Raw genomic sequence first — 22,093 nt, 5'->3', positions numbered from 1 at the left:
CAAAGATTGCAAAGCACTTTACAAGTGTTAAGGTAACTTCACAATAGTCTCAATATGACTCTATTCCTTTTTTCAGTCGGGGAAAGGAAACTGAAGTACAGAGAGGTAATTTGCCTAAGGTTATACAGTAAGTCAGTAGCAGAGCCAAGAGGAGACCCTAGGAATCCTGATCACTAGATCACACTCCAAGTCTACAAGACATGCAGGTTGAACCTTTCAGGTCTGGGACTCTCTAGTTCGGCAACATCTGTGGTCCAGCAGGACCGTGGATGTTGCTGAACCAGAGAGCCCTAGAAGAGAGACCTGAGCAGCTGAGGTTGCCAGTGAGTGGGAACAAAGCTGGTCCAGTGGGCCAGCAGCCCGCAAGACCAGTGGTCTGAGGTCAGGGATCCTACCAGGCCAGCAGCCCAGAGCAAAGCCAGGTCAGTGGGTTGGCAGTCTGAGGTTGGTGGCTGGGGGGTAAGGAGTCCGGCTGGCAGGTCAGTAGTCCACAGGGCCAGTGATTGGAAGCAGAGCCCAGCAGCAGGCAGCCAGGCGCAGCAGAGCCTGGGGGCCAGGGTCGGTGGCCAGGAGGGGAGTCCAGCCAGGAGGCTGGTGCCTCCCTGGGAGAGCCCTAAGGCCTGACCTTCCCTAGTCCAGCAAACTCCCTTTTTTGGGACCAGTCAGATCCTACGGATGCCGGACCAGGGAGGTCCAACCTGTACATCCTGAAAATAATATCACTGTAACAAAATATACATGGATAATAACATTACTGGTATCCAAATCCCAGGTATTTTCAACCTCTACTCAAGCACTTTCTTTCAACTTTTATCACAACAGATCATCCTACTAGGGTTGAATATACAGAACCTGCCACTTGAAATCTGTCGTCTTAACATATGTCTTATCACGTGGTCCCCAGTAGAAAGAACTTACCGTACAATCCACAACAGACAAGCCGAGCAGTATCTATGCCCACACAGTGTTTGCTGGGCTTTCTTCAAGACGTTATTACAGCTGCTGCAGAGGTATTTGTGATCGGGGACAGTCTCACAGATGGAGGTAGGATAACCAAAGGGAAATTCGTTTTCATCAGGAGTTGAGACGGGGCCATCCGGAGACACTCTGGTTGCCTTCTCAGCCATCTGAAGTAAAATGCTGTGAAAGACGTGGAACACACTAACTGCTGAAACAAGCAGACAACCACTCCCTTAGATGCGAAATAATACATTGAGCATCAAAGTCTGCCAGGCAACTTCAAACCAGTGAAGTAATCTAGTGATCTGTTTAATTAAATCTGTAGCTGACATGCGTGACTAAGTGCCATGGTGGGGTTTGACTAGGTACCAGCAGGAAATTACTGTACAATTTAAAATTCCCCTGAATCACAAAATGAAAACAGCTACATTATAGTCAAGGGGAAGCTGGGGGGCTTTATGTACTTTTCAGGTTTGTGTTGAGGGCAAAGTAAATATTTCTGTTCTTTTTAGAAGCATAATGCCATTCGTCAATATCACACAGCAGAATTATTTCCTGTAGAGTAAATCCCCAGTCACAGAATTCTAGTTCCCATTTCACCCCAAGCTTGTCCATGATTACATTTGACAGATGTGGAAACTCCAGCACGTAGAAGTGTGGTGATTTCCCCATGGTCATAAATGAAGACAGAGGCAGGAAAACACAAGTCCACTAGCAACTAATGTCAGTCTAGTCACTATACACAGAGGGTCTGATTTGCTGAGAACTTCCAGCTCTTGCTGTAGTCAAAGAACATCTTGAACATCAAGCCAACACTGGCTCCAGAAGGCTCAAGAACTGTTTGGAAAATTCAGGTTTTATTGTATCGAAAACTGGTACAAATATAATTCATAATTGCACCTTTATGAAGCACATTTTTCTCACGACAGCACTAACGCACTATTGCCCATCTCAGTACCAATCGTGACATTAGCAGAAACCGTTAATTAGTAATCTGAAAAACTGAATGAATGTTCATGTTTTTAACTCAGGGAACAGAGCGCAGTTTTTGCCTGGCCTAAAAACTCTCACAGGATCTGATCAGCCAGGAACCTAGAGGAATATAATACTGTACAATTATAAGACCATCTCTGCACATTTTTCTGTGGTGATCAATAGCCTAGACTAGATAACCTGTAGTTCTTGGGCAGAAAGTCTCCCATTGATGTCTGTGGGACTTTTGCCTGTGTAAACAGCTGTAAGGCTGCACTGTTTTCCTTTTTGTGGGGCACTTTGAATACATACTGTATCCCTAAACATGTTACATCAGAAAAGATTAATAAACAAAAACTCCTAAGAACGGGAGGGAGCTTCTAACAGGCTTAGGCATCAAAAAGCTGTTTTCAGTTAAGACTTGAAATAAGATGAAAAGACACCAAGCTGAAGAATAAAAAGTCAGACAGTAGAAACTGCAGAGAAGATTCTGCAGTGGCCAGAAAATAAGTACGGACACTCTGAAGGGTTTAACTCTGTCAAGATGATTTTGTAACCTAGTACTAAGGAGTTTAACTGGTTAATTGGGATCCTGCTCCTGTCCTCTCCCTTCCCCCCCCCCGTTGGGCTGCCACTACTGGTCCCCTGGGGGGGGAGGGAGCAGCATGTGCCAACAGCCCAGTGCATAGTGGGGGCTGGCTTCTGCTCCTGCCCCCGCCCCCCAAAAAGATGGGGGGACAACTCCTGACTCCTGAGGGACTGGAGCAGCCCTCTGCCCATAGCAGGCTGCAGGCAGCTCCTGGATACAGGTTAACCACTACCCGGTAAGCATCGCCTGGTTACCCATTCATATCCCTAGTACTAAGGAGGCCAGATGGCTAAATTATCGTATCCCTGCAAGTCAATGGCTTGCTTTTGCTGGCTACCAGCTGCATTTTTATCAGGTTGGCAAACACCTCCATCGATTTCCCTCCCCCAAGGTCTCATCTAACAAACGCACAAGCTAAGAATGTGTCACGGAAACTACTACGGGCTTTTATACAGGCTCTGAAAGTGGCCTTGCACATTGTGCACAGGGCTTTTCCCATAGACACAGAGCGGATCTCAGTCACTGGGCCTGAAAACCCTACCACTGAGTTTTTAGTTACGTATACTATATAACAGTGTTTCTCAGCCAGTGGCACGAGTACCCTTACGGGTACTCCAGAGAGGTCTGGGGCGGTACGTCATCACAACTGAAATGTGAAGAAAACTGAATTTCTGTTTTACGTGTGACAGCGTTTGATTCTTTTTCTACTGTTGACACCCAAAAACGTCATCGCCCGCCCAGCTCCGACTAAGTTGTTTAAACAAATGTGTTGCAAGGGTAGAAAAAAAATGGTGTGTCTGAAAACGGTTGGTACTGGGGATACTTAAAAAAAGGGGGGGAGGGTACTTTATAAAAAGGTTCAGACACTGCTACAGAAGCCAGGAATACAACGTGAGTCGCTAGATCCGGATGCAGACAGGCTCCCTCCTTTTTGAAAGCTCAGTGCGGTGACCCTACGGCAGGGCCCGGAGAAAGCAGCATCTCTCCGCAGCGCCCCGCCAGGAGCCAGGGGGTGCAGGGGGAAGGGTCTCAAGGCCAGGAGCGCTCGCTGCCCATCCCCTCTGGCCGGCCGGGCATCCCAGGCCAAGGCTGCGCTGGGGAAGCAGCATCGCGGCTGGTTTCGCTTTCCCTTCTGGCTGGGTCTGGAGGCGGCGGCCGGGAAGGGGGGTTTGTGGAGGGGCGCTGGGTCCTTGGCCCCTGCCCGGGGTGGGAGGCGTGGGGGGGGGGCTGACCGCAGGGGGGGCTGGATCCCGGCCAGCGCCGGGAGGGGGGTCTGGAGCCCCCTGGCCGGTCCCGCTCGCCCAGCCCAGCCGGAGGAGGGGAGATCGCGGTACCCGCCCGCCTTACCTGTGCCCCGGGATGCGGCAGGAGCCCGGCCCGGCGCGTAGCTCCCCCCGGCCCGGCCCTGCCCCCAGCCGCCGCTTGCGGCGCTTCCCTCCGGCAGGCCGGAGCCGGCTCCTCGTGCAGCCGCGAAGAGAAAGCGAAGAAGGGCCTGAAATCCCCCGGGCGGAGGGAAAGGGGGGGCGGCACAGGGATGGGGGGTGTTACGGGGTTGGGGGAGCTCAAGGGATCCCCCAAATGGGAGGGGATTGGGGGCTCAGAAATCCCTGCTGGGGGACCCTCACTGACATCCCCAAAGTGGGGGGAGGCTGGGGAGAGTGTGTGTGTTGGGGGGGCCTCAAAGGGGTTTCTCATAGGAGGGAGCTCAGAAGGATCCCCAATATGTGGGGGTGACTCTCCTGGGGGGGCTGGGGAAGCAAACGGGGGTCCCCAGTGGTCGTGGGGGAATGGAGGCGCTCGGAGAGGGAGAATCTCGTACTATCTGCAGAGTACTCAGAAGAGTCTCCCGCTCCTGGATACCTAAATAAGAACACCCAGGCCTAACTCTAAACGTCTTTGGTTTTGAACATTTGGAGCATGATCCCCTCAATACAAAGATTGTCAAAATGACTCGACTGCTCTCTCAGCTCTTGTACATGTACATGGATAGGTACATTACAGCCCCATTTAAGTTTGTGGGGTTTTTTTTAAAAGAGTCTTACAAAACCAAATATTAAGGTTTTGTAATTTTTTTGCCAGCTGTTACATTTTACGACACAACAAAACCCTGATTTTTTTTTTTGGGGGGGGGGTGTTTGTTTTCATAGAAATGTCTGCTGGATGGGCCCCCTGGGAAGTCATCAAGTCCAACGCCCTGCACTGAGACAGCCTCAAGTCAACCTAGACCGTTCCTAACAGGTGTTTCTCTGGCTCATTCTTAAAATCCTCCAAGAGGAGAATTCCACAACCTTCCTTGGAAGCCTATTCCAGAACTTAGCTTGATAAAAGACATTACCTCACCCATCTCACTCTCTAATATCCTAGGACCTACAGGGCTACAACACTACAAAGGACTTAAAGCTTTTCCTAATATCTAGCCTAAATTTTCCTTGTGTATTAAGTCCATTACTTCTTGCCCAACCTCCAGCACACATGGAGAACAATTAAGCACCCAGAATTGGACACAGTACTCCAGCTGAAACCTCACCAGTGCCAAGTAGAGCAGGACAATTACCTACTGTTTTACATATGGCATGCCCTTTAATATACTCTAGAATGACAATAGCCTTTTTGGCAAGATCATCATATTGTTGACTCCATTTCAGTTTATGCTACACTAGAATCCCCAGATCTTTTTCAGTAATTTCATTTAGACCACATACCTAGGAAGGTTTCTTCATAAGAAGGGGGTTCTCTTTTTTTTCCCCTGAGGAAAAGTTGACAGAAGAATCGTAAAGTGGGAATTCAGGCTACTCCATACTTAGCAGGACTGGACCCTTACAGAGAAAGTTACAAGTGCAAATACTGCATCAGACCAATGGTCTATCTAGCCCAGCCCTGCCCAAAAGTACTTCTTTAATTCTGCATGTATTTTCTGTACTGCATTATAGAAAGGCTGAAAGAAACATTTAGGTGAGATCTTGAACTTCCTGCCTCTTTCCTTCCCCTCTCCTTATGTGGTAAATAGTTATATTCATGTGTGGGTTTTTTTTTAAGAGCTCAGAAACATTCATCAGCTCCACTCACATGGTTGTTGTGTGACTCAGCTCTTTGGTTGTCTGCCCCATATAGCAATGTTCTTTTTTCAAGTGTTCTGTCACAGCTATGGTACAGGCAAGAGAAAACATTCCCAAAAATCTTTCCATTAAACTCCCACCTTCCTCTCTTAAATAGACAATGTCACATAACATAAGAAAATAGCATTTGTCATCATCTGAGAGATATGTTCTTTAGATTTCAAAAGAGTCGTTTAAAAAAATCAAGCACAGTGGGAAAGTAGATCTAAAAAGGTAGACACTGTTTATGTAGGACTTACAATATTTATACTTTCCCCAAAGCTGTATTAGTGGTGCTCATGCACACACAATATGACCATGTTTGCAACTATCCACTACTATTAGTATTGTGCACTAAAAAGCACTGCTCCCGGGAATGTTTCCACACCATCATTGTAGCAACAATCATTGTTTTAAGAAAGGTAGAACTGGAAAGGTTTGAATGGAATTATTAGAAACATTAATTTTATTTTCAGTCTGCTGAGGGGTCAACTAAAAAACAACAGGAAGTATTAACTACACACTGAAAACTTGCTACAAAATGGACAGGGTCTCTTTATGGAACATAATAGATGGGCAGCTGCTCGGCTTTCTTTGCCATTTCAAGCTCTGTTATCTGTAACAGAAAACATTTTAGCTCCTTCTGTTTCATGGTCCAAGATTGTTTTCAAATCACAGCTGTCCACTAATCTATTCATGGAATTTAGAGACGAATATCTAGTATTTTGTGGTGGCTGGTATTTTCAGAGACTAGGATCAGATTATTTTAGGAGTTCAAGAAGTTCTTAGAAAAGGTTTCCCATATTTATGTTCTCAACCCTTTCATTTTGTTCATTAAAAATCTCCTCCTGGGACCAAATTCCTCTCAGTTACGCCCATACAATCTTACTGGAGTCAACAGGCTTTCAGGAGTGTCAGCAAGAGCAGAATTTGGTCCTTGCTTTGTCAGAAAATGATTAACAGTTAAAAAAACCTGAGGAAAATGGGATTGAGGTTATAACACTAGGTCAATATAAACATCACCCAGTGTAGCCTTATAATTAGGGCAGGAGATTGGGGGTCAGAATGTCTGGATGGCAAGGGACTGGACTTGATGACCTCTTGAGGTTCCTTCCAGTTCAGTGATTCTAATACAGCTGCTGCCATAGTTTCCCTGTATGGTGCTGGGCGAATCACATGGAACTCTGTGGATGAAAGGTGTGACATACAAGCTATAGATTAATATTAATTACTGTCATTGCACATGTAAATGGCTAATTGTAGCAATATGGGTCTGCAATTACCTGATTTGCGCATGCAGTGAGGGCCAGCCCAAGGGTTTTTGGTGCCCTTGTTGAATTAGGACTTTGGCACACACTCCACATTTGGGGGAAACAGTGGGGGAAATGGCCTAAAACCCCTATGAGGCCAGCTCTGTCTGGCAGGGGAAGAAAGATGCTCTCTCCCCGCTTCTCCCTGGCTGGGGGGAGAGCAGTACAGGGAAGCATTCATCAGCTGGCTTTTCCCCACACTGTTCCTATTGGCTGGGTTTTTAGCGCCCCTGTAAGCCTAGTGCCCTAATGGTCAAGCCAGCCCTACATGCAATCATAGTGATTGCACGTGTAACCTTTTAAAAATCAGGCTTCTAATTTTAATAAGATATGTGAGGGTGACAGCGGCCACATGAGATAAGTTTTGGTAAGGTTCATGTTGAAACTGATGGCCTTAAAAATTAAGGGCCACTTACGTGAATGGGAGTTTGGGTTGAGTGACAGTTGTAGGATTGGATGCTAACACCATTCCATCCATGCTTCCTGCTTCAATGTATTGCAAGTTTATTCATAGATGTTCTGAGGCTAGACAGCATCACATACCATAGCATAGTCCTGAATGTTAACAAAATGAAAGGGTTCGATGGAAACACCATATAGAACTCAATAGGTTTGAATGGCTGGTAGTAAAGATCAGTCAATGTTTCCATTATAAACCTCTGCTTTTATAGTGTTAGAACTAGGACCACAAAATACACATTGGGTGGAAATATGATGCAGAAATTCTCAGCCAGGGTATGAATTACATTTTGAAGAAAAGTTTTAAAAATATGTCTGTGTGGGGCCATTTTTAAGAAGGAGTGCAAAGAAAAATAAGTTAATGGTTTCCGAGGAAAGGCCATAATACAGCTGGGTCAATTTCAGTTTCTGAATGAGCGACAGAGACAAAAAGCTCATAAGTGCTAACAGTACTGAATGTCTCTGCTGTATATTAAAGTAAGCCTATTCCCTCTCTTTTGCCTTCATAGTTCTGTAAAATATATTACACCTTTATCTTCAAAGGCACTGAATTACAAAAAGAAACTAAAGATAAGTTTTTGGTACTTTCCAAACTTGAGATATTTCCTCTAGTAAATTTCCCCCATATGAGATCAGTTAACCGAAAACAGGATGTGGCTCACAAAGAGATTAAGATTTGACACTTAACTATATTATAGACCAATTGCACTGATGTTGGTTTTGCAGGGGCAGTGTATTATTATATAGGAGGGCATATCAGTTTTATAGCCAAAGGGAAAACGTAATGCAGGGACATATTTCAGTTAAGGGCAACATTTTCAAAGACTTTCAGTAATCCATAGGTTTCTAAGTACCCAAATCACATTTGAAAATGGGATTTAGGCTTATAAGTCACTTTTAGGTGCTCTTGAAAATTTTACTTTGAATGTTTATACAACATTTTCTAGCTCAAGATTCTCAATTTGAAAACAAACACAAAATGAATTGAATATGGATGCTAATTCAATGCATAGATAGTTTTAAATTAATATGAAATAATTTAAAATGTAAATTATTCATGGGGGACGGTCTTGAAAAAATTGTAAAAACTAGAAAAAACATAAGTTAATAAAACAAGGTCAATCTCTCATGAGAGGCAAAAACTTTCAGTAGTTACAGCTGAGGACTCAAAGTCAAGATTCTTGATTGTATTTCATATTCTGTCACTGAGTTCTTTAACTTCGGGTACATAACCTCTTTGACGGACTTTTAACACTTATACAATAAGGGTACTAATAACTATGAAGTGTTGTGGGGCTTAACTAATTAATGTTCACACTATGCTTTATGATGTTCAAATTAAATATGCTATAAAAGAGTAAAGTATTATTGGATATCAAACCAGAGCACAATGACAGCTTTGCAACCATCCGAAGTCTGGTCTTGGATGTTTCTTTTAGGTTGCTTTTGTTGTAATATCTCCCATTGTATTTACTGCTGGTTTTACCTTTTATGTTACATTTACACAGTGAGGACCTGGTCCAAATTGGACTGAAGATGAGAAGATTTCCACTAACTTCAATGGAAAGCAGATTATAGGTATTTTTCTCTTGATCCACACTCTGTCTCTGTATTTTTCAAGTTTATATTTACTTTAACATATTATGCTCAGTTTACTAGTGAATAAATTGATGTAAGCAACAGCCATTTGGGAGCATCACTTGGACACTTGTCAAAAAACCTAGGGCCTGTCCCATGCTGATCAGGTTTTAGTCATTCACTAAAGCAGTTTCCATGACACAAACCAAGGAGTCATCCTAAGCAAGAGAAGAGCCAAAGATTAAAATGTGACTCCTTGTCATGATTATCTTGTTAACTTTTGCAAACTACGCTAGTGCAGAACAAAAATGAACTGAGAAAGTACTCAGCTTGCCTTTGGTTTTAAGCATTATGATTATTAAAGCCCTGCCTACTCTAAGGAAATCCACAACAATGTAACTGTATTGCTGTCACTGCTCCAGTGAAAACATCTAATGTAGACATGCCAACCTGGCACAAAACCAGGTTTACCCAGTGCAGTTTACTTTGGTGTCTTGCCAGTTTACACCATGTTTTGCACCAGTGCAGCTTGTCTACATTAGAGAGGTTTGCGGCTGTAACTATAGTAGTGCAACTATATTTGATTACATTCCCTCCATTAATTATGGATACACCAGTGTGGATTTCTTTAATGCAGACAACGTCTGAATCAGAGTGGAAAATTCTCACCTGCTCATTACCTTTCTAATTGCTTTGGAGGAGACACTGAGGATGTGGCTGTGTCCACCTGGCAGGCCATCAAAAAGTCCTTCCAAAGCTTTGCATGAAACATTTGGAAAAACAAGCTACAATTGAACATTCACACTGTGAAGCAGATGGCCAAATATGAACATTCCATCTTTGCACACACCAACTCACTGTTTGCTATGGAACCCTGTATTAATGCAGGCAAACTTAGTGACTTTGTGTGGGACGGATTAGTGGAAACGCGCAGATGGAACGTTCCCGCACTCTTACGACTGTCTCCACTAAGCCTTACTGAAGAGAAGCATGAAGGAAGAAATGGGATAGTGGGTGAACATGACAGTAAACCCAATAGGGGATTCATATTTAGCTCACTGGAGCACCCTGGCCTCAAAGAGGCATCAGTGGATGCTTAAAAGATGAGCTTGTAATTCTTGACAGAACTAGGAAGAGAGAACTGTTTTGCAGCCTTGTATCTCTCTTCCACTGAGTAGTTTTAATGTCATTGTCTAAGTTTTTCTGAGATTACAGCTATGCAACGGTATATCCCGCTATCAACAAAATGTTTAAAAATGAAATCTGACTTTTGCAGGTTGGATGCTATGAGAGAAATAATGCTTAAGCTCCCTAACCATACCATAGTTGTTTTAGGCCGTATAAGCAGAGCCCTGCCAATCCACAGAGATCCACTTTATATCCGTGGGTATCCACATCTGCGGGTGTGGATGCTCATTTTTGCAGATACAGATGTGGATACAAATTTTGTATCTAGAATCCTGCCAATGTGCAGATAGCCACTCTATATCCGCAGGTATCAGCATCCACAGATGTGGATATCCACGGATCATTTCTGAAAATGGCTCTAAGTATAAGGCACCTTTAGTCATCCAGAGGATGCCAAACTACTCCTTGAGGGAGTTTCTTTTATAAACAGTTGTGTGTTGTTTAATTTTTCACTAAAGCTCTTAGAAACACCTGACGTTAAAGTGAAGACGCTTGATTCTGCTATCTGCTCAGCAGGGCTGTCTACTTTGCAGTGAGAACTGGATATTGCCCACAGCAGCAAAGTGTCTAATGACTGTTTATGTGAGTGACTGAGTGCAGGCCATCAGGAATGTGCACATTGTCCAATTAGCCTCAGGGAGCAGCTCTTGTTGGATCACAGCCCTGGCGTCTCAGTTCATCACATCAATACGGATTCTCAGCCTTGCTACCTGAAGACCACCCGTGGCATGCAAAGAACTAACCAGATACACTAATCACACCAACTGATTTCCTTGCCCTTGTCAAAGTCACCCTCTCCTTACTCTCTTCAATGAAATATACCAACTTCTGGTAGGAGCCACACCCAGCTGCTTTGATTTCCCTGTTGTAGGATCACTCACACTTGGATAACTCTGTCCATTCTGTTCTTGGAATAATGGTGTGTTCTGAATAAAGTCAAGATTTTCAAACATGGCTGTGAGAAGCCTTACTGTGGCCTAATTTTCAGGAGGCAGGTGCTCAGAACTTTTTGACAATCCAGCTCCTTCCCAATGTGTAGAGCTGGGCTCCCAAAACGGAATCACTGACAATCACAACCGGTTGAACCTCTCTAGTCCAGCACTCTGGTCAAGCAACATTCATGGTCTGGCATGATTTCAGTTAGCCAAATGTCCACTTATCATGGGTGTGACCAAATTTCCCGTGGTTCCATAAAGTTTGTTTACAGCCACCAGTGCTGGCTCTCAGTGTTCTGTGCTGTTATTTACCTCTAGTTGACCCCTACATGTCTTTTAACAGCCCAGCAAGCAGTGGAAGTGTTGGTAATGCTAACAGACAATATTGATCTCCCGTGGTTTGGCAAATTCTCTGGTTTGGCACTGGTCAGGTCCTGAGGGTGCCGGACTAGAGAAGGTCAACCTGTAGTCACTTTTAAAAATGCAGGACTAGATCTTTACTATTATTATTCTGTATACATCACTTATACACGAGTGTGTCACTTTTCAAAGTGCACAGAAGACAAGGTTCTATCCCTGTGGATCTTCTACTCCAACTTAAATTTCAGTGGCACTTCTACAGTGCTTTACAAACATGGCTGAAATAAGCTCCAAAACACCATTCACAATGACTATTCTCACCCCCATTCTGTAGATGAAGTAACTGACACGGAGAGGTTAAGTGCGTTGCTCAGAAGGACGCTTACACAACTGGGAATAGAATCTACATTTTTCAGTCTACATCAGCGATTCTCAACCTTTTTCCCCATGGAGGAACCCCTAAAATAATTTTTCATATCCCGAGGAACCCCTACCTATGAAAACATTTGCTTGGCCAGAAAAAGTTGACAGCGGGGAGCACAATTCAATTACTGCTAAATTATTGTCAAGAAAATTTATTTGTAAAGAGCTGTTTATATATATATATATATATATATATATATATATATATATATATGTCAGCTTACATTGTAAGAAAAAAAATTATTTATTTATTCCACGATTTCTCGTGGAACCCCTGACAATCGTCTGCGGAACCCCAGGGTTCCGCAGAACCCTGGTTGGGAAACACTGATCTACATGATCGCACTTGTCCCTACATATAGGCACAGAGACATGACTGAAATCAAAGTCATGAATATTCACAGAGTAAGAGGACTTTAAGAAGGAATCTGAAACAGAAAGAGGGTGGTGCTTACTGATTACAAAACTCTTTCACGCATGGAGTGGAGTAAAAGTGAAGGTGGCAAAAGGAGGGTGTGGAACAAGGCGCATCTGCACTTGTCTATGGGCAAGCTAACTGTCTCCATGTCTAGACTCTGGAACAAAGTCCTCTTTGGAGGTCAAATAGCTCCAGCCTCTTTGTCCATGACAGGCTCAAAAAGTACACCGCAGTACACAAGTTCTCAGAAACATCTACAGAACTCAGCCAAGGAAACAGACCTTGGAACTTCACGTGGAATGTCTGCATCTTGAACCGGACTCTGGGACCTCCGGGCCAATGGATGGGACAGCAAGTATTCGGGACACAAAAGCTTCCGTGGGTTCCAGTTTGGCACCAATGGGTCTTCCTGGAAGAAACAGACATGTTGCACAATCTTAATGCAGCAATATTTTATCTGTTTCATCAAAAGCATATTCACGCCTTCCACTGTTCCTTATACAAATCTGCATGTCTAATTAAGGGGATCACCGAGGCATTCTCAGAACACAAGACATGCCCATGCTTGCCTGCTCAGGCCCAACCCCACCTGTATCAAGAGGCCTCTGTGGGCCTGTCCCCGCCTTTGTCAGACCATCCCCACCTCGGTCATTCTGTCAGGAGGCGCCACCCTGTTTCTGCCCCCACCCTCATAGCTGTCCTCTTGCATGCTCAGTCTCCTCCTATTCCTTTTTCACCAGAAAAAGCCACGTCTAGTGCTGAGTCCCCACCGGACAGGGACAGAGCCCCACCCAACAGCAACTGCACAAACGGTGTTACAAAGAGGAGGGAGAAAAATAGTTGTTCTTGACCTCTGATGACAGAACAAGAAGCAATGGGCTTAAATTGCAGGCAAGGAAGTTGAGGTTAGACATTAGGAAAAACTTCCGAACTGTCAGGATGGTGAAACACTGGAATAAATTTCCTAGGGAGGTTGTGGACTCTCCATCACTGGACATATTTAAGAGCAGGTTAGACAGACACCTGTCTGGGATGGTCTAGATGGTGTTTGGTCCTGCCGTGAGGGCAGAGGACTGGACTCAATGAGCTCACCAGGCCCTTCTAGTTCTAGTGCTCTATGATTCTATGATCATTAACTTTGGCTTCATAGGCTAGGATTGGAATGTATCACTTGGGAAGAAGTTGATGGGAAGGAGTGCCCTCTACTGGGGCTGTCTCTTTAGGGAGCTGTTCAGTTCAGAACTAGTGCCCAAGGAAAAAGAATACAAGCCACATGTGGCAGGTATGAACAGAGCTGTAGGAAACGTGGCGGTTTTGAGTCATAGGGATTTGGTTTCAGTCCATTTTGGCTAAGACACCTCGCCCTAAACTCATCCTGGAGTAAATCTATTTATTCCAACTGAGTTTCACTCTGAATGTTGGATGCTACCACCAGACTCAAAGTGAAAGTGGGTTGATTCTCCTAGTGTCACGTGGAAACTGCGAAACGAGGGATTTCACTAAGCCCACTGTGATGGGAAGCCACAAATGGCATCAAAGGTCATTCAACTGATTCACAGAGAGACTGGCATGAGTTGTATTTGCATAGCCACGAGGTGGGCAAGTTTCACACAGTTTGGGGTTTTGTAATGAAAATGTTGCAGAGTTCTAAATGTGAGAGGGTGTTTCCAGGGTAAGGGGGACTTTGTCTCATCCCTGCAATCACCATGCCCTCAAAGAACCATTCCAGGGGTCGGTATTTATTCCTTTCATAACAAACGTTTTGGATTTTCTTGTGACAGAACCTCCTCGCAAATGCCTAGATGTCTTTACACATTCCACAGCTGCTGGGAATAATAAATAATACTTGCCCTGCTATAGCGCCTTCTGTGCAAAGATCCCAATGCACTTTGCAAACCTTAATGAACTGAGTCTCTGAATAACCCCAGCCTTCCCACCCAGTGAAATAAGGCACAGGAAAGTTAAAGGCCAGGATTTCAAAACGGGCCTCTGATTTTTTCATGTCTCAGGCTTGGGTGCCCAATTAGAGATACTTTGAGCATGATGTTCATAGATGCTGAACAGTTAGGGTATGTCTACATTACCACCCTAGTTCAAACTAGGGTGGTTAATGTAGGCAACCGAAGTTGCAAATGAAGCCTGGGATTTGAATTTCCCAGGCTTCATTTGCATCTTGCCGGGCGCCGCCATTTTTAAATGTCCGCTAGGAGGTGTAACGGTAGTTCGGAATAGGAAACCCAATCCGAACTACCTAGTCCATGCTGCGTGTAGCCGCGGGCACGGAGTCCGAACTAGTGGACATTTAAAAATGGCGGCGCCCGGCAATATGCAAATGAAGCCTGGGAAATTCAAATCCCGGGCTTCATTTGCAACTTCGGTTGCCTACATTAACCACCCTAGTTAAAAAGGCAAGTTAGTTTTTAGAAATAAGTAAATCAAATGGTTGCTCTTCAAGAGCGATTCACACTCAGGCAGAGTTAGATCGGGGGGAGATTGAGGGGGAGATCCGAGGTGTCTGATAAATGCATTTGTCATAGAGTCCTGCAGCATATTGCATGGTTGTGACCAGCACAGATGTGGTATGTGTGTCTACTGAAAAATCCCCAGCTGGAGTAAATTGGAATAGCGGAGCTGAGAATCTGACCCTGTAAGTATGTATAAGTTTTGTCAGAAAAAAAGTTTTCCCTTCCAAAGAGATCTTCAAGTTACTTGTGTTGGTTTTTTTTTTTAAATCAGTAAAAGAAAAGTTAGTTACAGGGCCAAATCCTTAGCTGGTGTAAATGAATACAGCTCATTGAAATCAACAGAGCCACACCTATTTACATTAGCTGGCTGGGGACTTGGCCCAAAGTACTTCAGTATATGCGTAGAGAGACAGTAATAGCCTGCGGGGAAAGAATGCACTGTTGAGTTTACTCTTACAAAGCCAGGCTAGACAATGCAAGTCCATGAGTGAAATTCCTTGAAACCAACTTACAGCGTACTAGAACTAGAGTCCTGATCTTTCTGTTTCTCATGGAATTTTATTTTATCAGCGCCAGCAGGGCTGTTATTAGTAAAAATAAATTGATTTTCCATTGTAATTCCCAATTTCCATGGTTTACTATCTCAGCTGATTCAAAATGCATCCAATGTAGTGTAATTTTACTTTTGTATGTTTTGTTAAAAAAGCCCCCCAAAACCCACCTAGTTTGGGATGCTAGTCACTGATTAGCAAATAAATAAGTGAATGAATCCTAATTTGACCCTCAGCACTACATGGAAAAATATGTATTTAAACAATATGGGTAGATATAACTATTTATTGGTAAATAACCACCCGTGTATTAAGTATTTTGCCTACTACAGTAGAAAGAGGGCTAGAGGAGGCAGTTTTTAATTTAAAATTTCTCATGTATATTATAGAGTTTGATGTATGTTAGTGTTCTCCAGGAAATCAGTTGCTACTTAGAGTTGTATCCAAATTCATTCAGAACTTGAAAAGAAGACTTACCACAGAGAATGGAACTTTTTAATGACTTGGCAATTGGCAAAACCAAACTCCCAGCTCCCAAGAGAGTGAAACAGCCAAAAAACAGATATTTTCCCTAATTAGAGACGAAAACATTATTAAATATCTTAAAAATTGAAAGCATATGTTAACTCCAATAAGTTGGGGGTTTTTACTGGAAAATTACTAGTGTCCTTGCCAGATTTCAGTGGGCTCAGATGTAGGATTCCAACATAAAATACATTTTACCAACAGACATATCCAGGCATTAACAACTAGATAGCCTGTAGATAGGCCTCTCTTGGTGAGGTCAAATGAAACCACAGATTAACATCTGCACTGATGATCTCGCAGCCTTTGGTGACAAAATGATCACATTTGATTGCAGCATGGTGGTGAAATGTGTGTGTTAAAACATGGTGGTATAGGGAAACAAATACAACTTGTCAATAGTCACTCAAATAAAAAAAAGGGCAGTTTGCTTAGTTTAGTCTGACTTCTCTCACCTTTCATGTACATTCCTGCAACTATTATTGTGAAGAAGTTTACTGGCAGGAATGTTTGTGGAAACAGCAACTTACGGGAAGTGAATTTTGATCTTGTAAACAACAGAAATTTCACGGGGGCCCTGATTCTGCCAGGGTGCAGAATCAACGGCAGGTATATTTATGTGCCCATTCCAAAGTAAACAATGCCGCTTTCATTATGTACAGCTTATATATCATCTACTGACAAAATATTATCCACAAAAACTATTTGGTGAATAATTTGGAATAACGAATTAATCTGAGAAAATCATAAGGTGGTTGTGGGCAGAAGAAAGAGGCTAAGTGATGGATTGAATAGATTGTTCACTATGAATTAGTAGCTTTGCTTTAATTGGTAAAGAAAATAAAAGTGACGAATTAGAATAATAAAAGATAATAAAAGATAATATTTTACGTAGTGGTTTCATCACCAAGTGGGAACATTCTCTCCTGTGCAGAGACTCAGCACAAGATCTGTAAGTACTGTTGAAGACTACAGCACGGACCTGAATTTCAGCCAAAAGAAGCTCAAAGAACTTCACAAATTGCAGCAATAAAACAGCCAGCTTTGGAGCAGGCAGCAGTAACCTGCCTATAGCTCCCTACAAAACAGTGGAGAACCAGAATATTGGAGCAAATTTCTGTTCTACAGCAAGTACTGTGAATGTGTGTGTGTGTGTCCAAACACTCACTCACTCACTCACTCACTCACTCACTCACTCACTCACTCACTCACTCACAGTAGGGCCTATGATTCTGTTTCTGCTTGTCTCTTTACATGAGCTCGCAGGAAGTGTTATAAAGATAGCATGCATAGAAGCACTAGCGGGCTCTCTCTTCAGATTGTTCTCTCGCAACCTCTCTTGTTTCACTGTCAATACAAACACTGATTTTACTAAAAGGGAGAAGAAAGGGATTGAAAAGAGATAGGTGGGTAAGCGACTTGTTATTTATTGCAGGGACGTGGGCAGCAGGAATGTTATATAGTCACAGAGCTATTGGAATTTGAGCCCTATTTCTTTCACAAATCAGATCCTATTTACTGGGATGGCCTCTGAATCACATGATTCATACTTTACGCTACTATACCACCATGGGAGAAATTGAGCCATCCTGAAAGAAACGCAGAGCAGCATGTTTGGGGAAGTCTTGCACATGCAGCAGTGTCAGGCAAAAAAATAAGAGTTCTGAGAGGTGGACATATTTTCCTAATGTAATGCCCATTATAGATTTTAGTTTTTGCCGCCAGAGCCTCACAAGGAGACGGGGAAGGAAGAGGGACTGAGCACTTAAGTGATTCTACCTGGGGTATAGCAGCTACAAAGGCAAGCAAAATTCTACAGGGAACACTGGAGGCCCCTCTACTGCCTCCAGCTAATTGGGTTTGTTCAGTTTGGAAAAGAGAAGTCTGAGAGGGGACAGGATAGCAGCTTTCAAGTACCTAAAAGAGTGTTACAAGAAGAAAGGAGAAAAAATTGTTCTCCTTGGCCTCTGATGTGAGGACAAGAAGCAATGGGTTTAAACTGCAGCAAGGAAGGTTTAGGTTGGACATTAGGAAAAACTTCCTGTCAGGGTGGTTAAACACTGGAATAAATTGCCTAGGGAGGTTGCGGAATCTCCATCACTGGAGATATTTAAGAGCAGGTTGGATAGACATTGGTCAGGGATGATCTAGACGGTGCTTGGTCCTGGCATGAGGGCAGGGGACTGGACTCAATGACCTTTTGAGGTCCTTCCAGTTCTAGGATTTTGTGATTATAACTGCTGACTACTTCAGCAGGTTTAAGGGGAGCAGGGTTAATCCCTACACTTCTCCTTGGTTGGTCATTTTCCTGAGAGCCTATTAGGCTTCTTGGTCAGCCCAAGCAGGTGCTAGGGCTAGAGTAATCTTTATGGTGGTGCAGGAACCAGCAGGAGTGAAGAGAGATGTTAGATTACAACAGAGGCAGTTTTGAAACCTATGACCTTGCCGCCTAGAACAGTGTTGCCCTGTTACAGATATTGCAGAATTAGCACTATTCAGAGTGCTGTGGAGTTTCCACTCATGGCAGTCGATTTGTTGGCTTCATTGTCTTTTGGCCAGCAGACAATAAACATTACTAATCTCGCATTTATATTTTCACTGGAGAGTGCCCAAGGTCTTCCGAGATCGCGATGATTAATAGGGTTCATGTAGTGAGGGAGGATGGTGTAGTCAGCTGATAAATACCAAGGTGATAAATGGTTATAAATTCTACGGATACTTACTTACCGGGACACAGCTATGAATACCTAGACACTTTGGCTGTGTCTAGACTGCATCCCTTTTCCGTACAAAGGGATGCAAATTAGATACATCGCAATTGCAAATGAAGTGGGGATTTAAATCCCCCCCGCTTCTTTTGCATAAAAATGGCTGCCGCTTTTTTCTGGCTCAGAGCTTTGCCGGAAAAAAGCGCCAGTCTAGACGCGGATCTTTTGGAAAATAAAGCCTTTTCCGAAAGATCCCTTATTCTTTATTTTAAGAGATCCCTTATTCCTTATTTTAAGAAAATAAAGCCTTTTCCGAAAGATCCCTTATTCTTTATTTTAAGAGATCCCTTATTCCTTATTTTAGAGGAATGAGGGATCTTTCGGAAAAGGCTTTATTTTCCGAAAGCTCTGCATCTAGACTGGCGCTTTTTTCGTGCAAAGCTCCGAGCCAAAAAAAAGTGGCAGCCATTTTTATGCAAATGAAGTGGGGGGATTTAAATCCCTGCTTCATTTGCAATTGCGATGTGTCTAATTTGCATCCCTTTTACGGAAAAGGGATGCAGTCTAGACACAGCCTTCGGGTGCATCTACACTGCACCGTAGCTCGAAATAAGATATGCAATTTGAGCTACGCAAATTGCGTTTCTTATTTTGATCTTATTTTGAAATAGCTTATTTCATAATTAATTTAGAAATAACCTGCTATTCCGAAACATCCCTTACTCCTCATGGAATGAGGGTTACAGGCACATCGGAATAGCGAGCCTGAAATAATGGGCTTGCTCTGAAGATGCGGGATAGCTATCTCGGGATACTCCAGTATCCCAAAATAGCCCTGCAGTGTAGATGTAGCTTTTGTCATCTGTACAGACACTAGGAAAAGGGGGCAACCTCTAGGAATGGGAGGGCAAAAATGACATGCAAAGGTGAGATCCAAAATCATTTGAAGCAGCAGGTCATGATTCATCTGATTCCAACCTGGGAAAGCAAGCTGACCACTCTTACCCTGAGCTAGTACAATCACATGTCTGATCACATGGTGCACTGTTCTGGTTTTGCAATGACCCAATAGTCTGGAGAAAAAGACAATGAAAAGGGGGCTACGTCTCTGAATTTCAGATGGTCTCCAATTTCTTTTGATCCATCACGACAAAATAACAATGATATGGTAGCTTAGACTTAAATGCTGCTATTATCCTTCATCTGGCATTTGGTCTTGAACTCCATTTCAAGAATGACACTAGTCCTGTAAAGACAGGTTAGTTTGAAAAGTAGCAACTGCGAGCTTGCAAATATATTGCAAGAGTTTCTGTAATTCAAACAAAGTTCTGACCTGGCGCTGTGCTAATCTGCGGGGCAGCCAAAAAGGGCTTAAAAATGCAAATGCGTTCTGCAGCACTGGGTGAGCAAAGGCTGAAAGAGTGGGAGGAAGTTTGGCTTCTCGTTCCTGATTTATCACAGTAGATAGACCCAGAGAGTAATGTTCATCGCTAAGGCATAGACTATGAGTTTCATGTGTCACTGTGCTCAGTTTAGTGGAATTTGGTCTAGTCAATTGCATATTATCTTAGGGCCATGTAGATAAACCCATGGTTACGATGTTCTAGTATGAAAACCTCAAAATGAACTCTCTGTTCAATAAGTTATTCAAATACAAAACGATAATGTTCCAAAAAGATATAAAAATAAGGACTTAGAGGCTTATACTGTATTAGTCCTTAGAGATATTATTACCACAGTGATTCAGCCAATTCAAGCCTAATATATCTGCCAAGAGAGTATGGAGAGAGCCAGTTTAGAAAGGTCTTAATAGACCAACTGAAAAAATTCTCACTCTTAAGCTATCTTGGAAATATATAAAATAAAGATTTAAACCAAATGTCCCATATTTGCGCTTATTGACAGCCTCGTTATCTTCATCAGGACGCTTTGTTTACAGAGATCAGGGCCCATCACTGTAAGAACCTTTTTTTTTTAATTTAAGAAACCAGTGTGACTTTAATGTGCTGAGCTAGTGGGGCACGGTTTTTATAAAAAGCCTGCTTATATGGTATTCTAGGCATTCTGCCAAGTTTGAGAGACTCAAGTCCAGTCATTCACTTTCTAGCAGCAGCAAGAAGACATTCTGACATATATACAGCTTTCTGGGCACAGCGCACCACATGTAATATGTAGGCAAACTGGTAATCATGCATGCAGAGGTTGGCACTTGAGCAGAGTACAAAACTGTCACATTCAAATGCCTGTTTCTTTGAAACCACTATCGCTGGGATTCAGAGTGTGAAACATCTGGAGACTTGCACTCCCTATATATAAACAAACAAGAAACATAAACACACTTTATGTAACTCTGGATACAAAAGAGTCTTTCTGATGTTCAGAGTCCCCAGTAAGTGTAAAACTGTAGGTTGTTTCAAAATAAATTTCCATTTCCTAATCCAAATGGATCACTTTGGGCACTGAATTTGACAGAAGAGTGCGTTCTCTAAGGCAGGGGTGGGGAACCTTAGGCCCAGGGGCCGGATGCGGTCCCCAGCTTGCCTGGATCTGGCCCCTGGAGCTCAGGGCTCCTCTCCCCCAACATTGAGGAGCCCATGCTGATGCTCCAGCCCCCACTGTCCTCCGCCTGACTGATTTTTCTGTGGGTCAGCAGCCCCCGATGCAAAAAAGGTTCCCCACCCCTGCTCTAAGGGACGAATCCTGCTGCTGAGCACCCCACAATCTCATTGACTAAAGCCTTGCCTACACTTAACATTTTGGTCAACATAGCAATGGTGCTCCAGAGTGTAAAAAATCCATCTGACAACTGTAGCTATACTGACCCAATATTCAGTGTAGACACAGTTAGGAGGACAGAAGAGTGCTTCTTTTGACCTAGCTACCATCCCTCAGGGAAGTGGTGTTCCTGCGATGATGGAAAAACCCCTTGCATTCCTGCAAGCTGTGTCTACACTGTTGGGTTATGGTAGCATAACTAGAGCTCTGTAGCTATGCTGCTATGTTCTCCATAGTGTAGGCAGAACCTAGACAGAGGGATGCAAATCAAGCACATCAAAATTGCTAATGAAGCTGGGATTTAACTATCCCGCGCTACATTAGCATAAACATGGCCACTGCTTTTTTTCGAAACAGATTTTTCGAAAAAAAAACCAACAACCAAAAATGGCAGTCTAGACACGGATCTGTCGAAAATAAAGCCTTTTTTGACAGATCCAGTATTCCTCAAAAATGAGGGGTTTTTTTGCAGAAAAGCGCGTCTTCATTGGCACGGACGCTTTTCCGGAAAAATTGCTTTTCCGGAAAAGCATCCTGCCAATGTAGACGCGCTTTTTCCAGAAATACTTATAACGGAAAACTGTTCCATTTTAAGCATTTCCGGAAAAGGGTGCCAGTGTAGACGTAGTCCCGGTGTACATCATTTAGGTGTATACCATGCCTAAATACATAGTCAGAAAGTGCATAATCCTTTATTTCTTTTGTTCAGGGAGGCAGTGTAGTCCATGAGAGAGGATGCCAGATTGGGAATCAGGAGACTGATTAATTTTCCTGCTTTGCCA

General features: G+C 43.3%; 1 protein-coding gene across 9 annotated transcripts in view; it reads right to left on the bottom strand.

Moving 5' to 3' along the window:
- TRAF1 (TNF receptor associated factor 1) overlaps positions 1–22,093 on the bottom strand; it is a 78,956-nt gene that overhangs the window by 39,198 nt on the left and 17,665 nt on the right. For 2 of the 9 annotated variants that reach the window (XM_075905476.2, XM_075905477.2), the window contains 2 exons: positions 12,569–12,696; positions 919–1,140 (listed from right to left, as the gene is read on the bottom strand). In XM_075905476.2, coding sequence (XP_075761591.2) covers positions 919–1,140; positions 12,569–12,696 — 350 coding nt within the window. Of the gene's footprint in view, positions 1–918; positions 1,141–3,868; positions 5,197–5,223; positions 7,482–12,568; positions 12,697–15,780; positions 15,875–22,093 lie in introns of those variants that run through there. The other 7 variants (XM_075905483.2, XM_075905482.2, XM_075905484.2 and 4 more) reach the window with 7 other exon arrangements.

The sequence above is a fragment of the Pelodiscus sinensis genome, chromosome 23, assembly GCF_052426305.1.
Source record: "Pelodiscus sinensis isolate ZL-2025 chromosome 23, ASM5242630v1, whole genome shotgun sequence".
Taxonomy (NCBI): Eukaryota; Metazoa; Chordata; order Testudines; family Trionychidae; genus Pelodiscus; species Pelodiscus sinensis.
The sequence above is the reverse complement of the archived record's forward strand: the minus strand, read 5'-3'. Positions and strand labels throughout refer to the sequence as shown.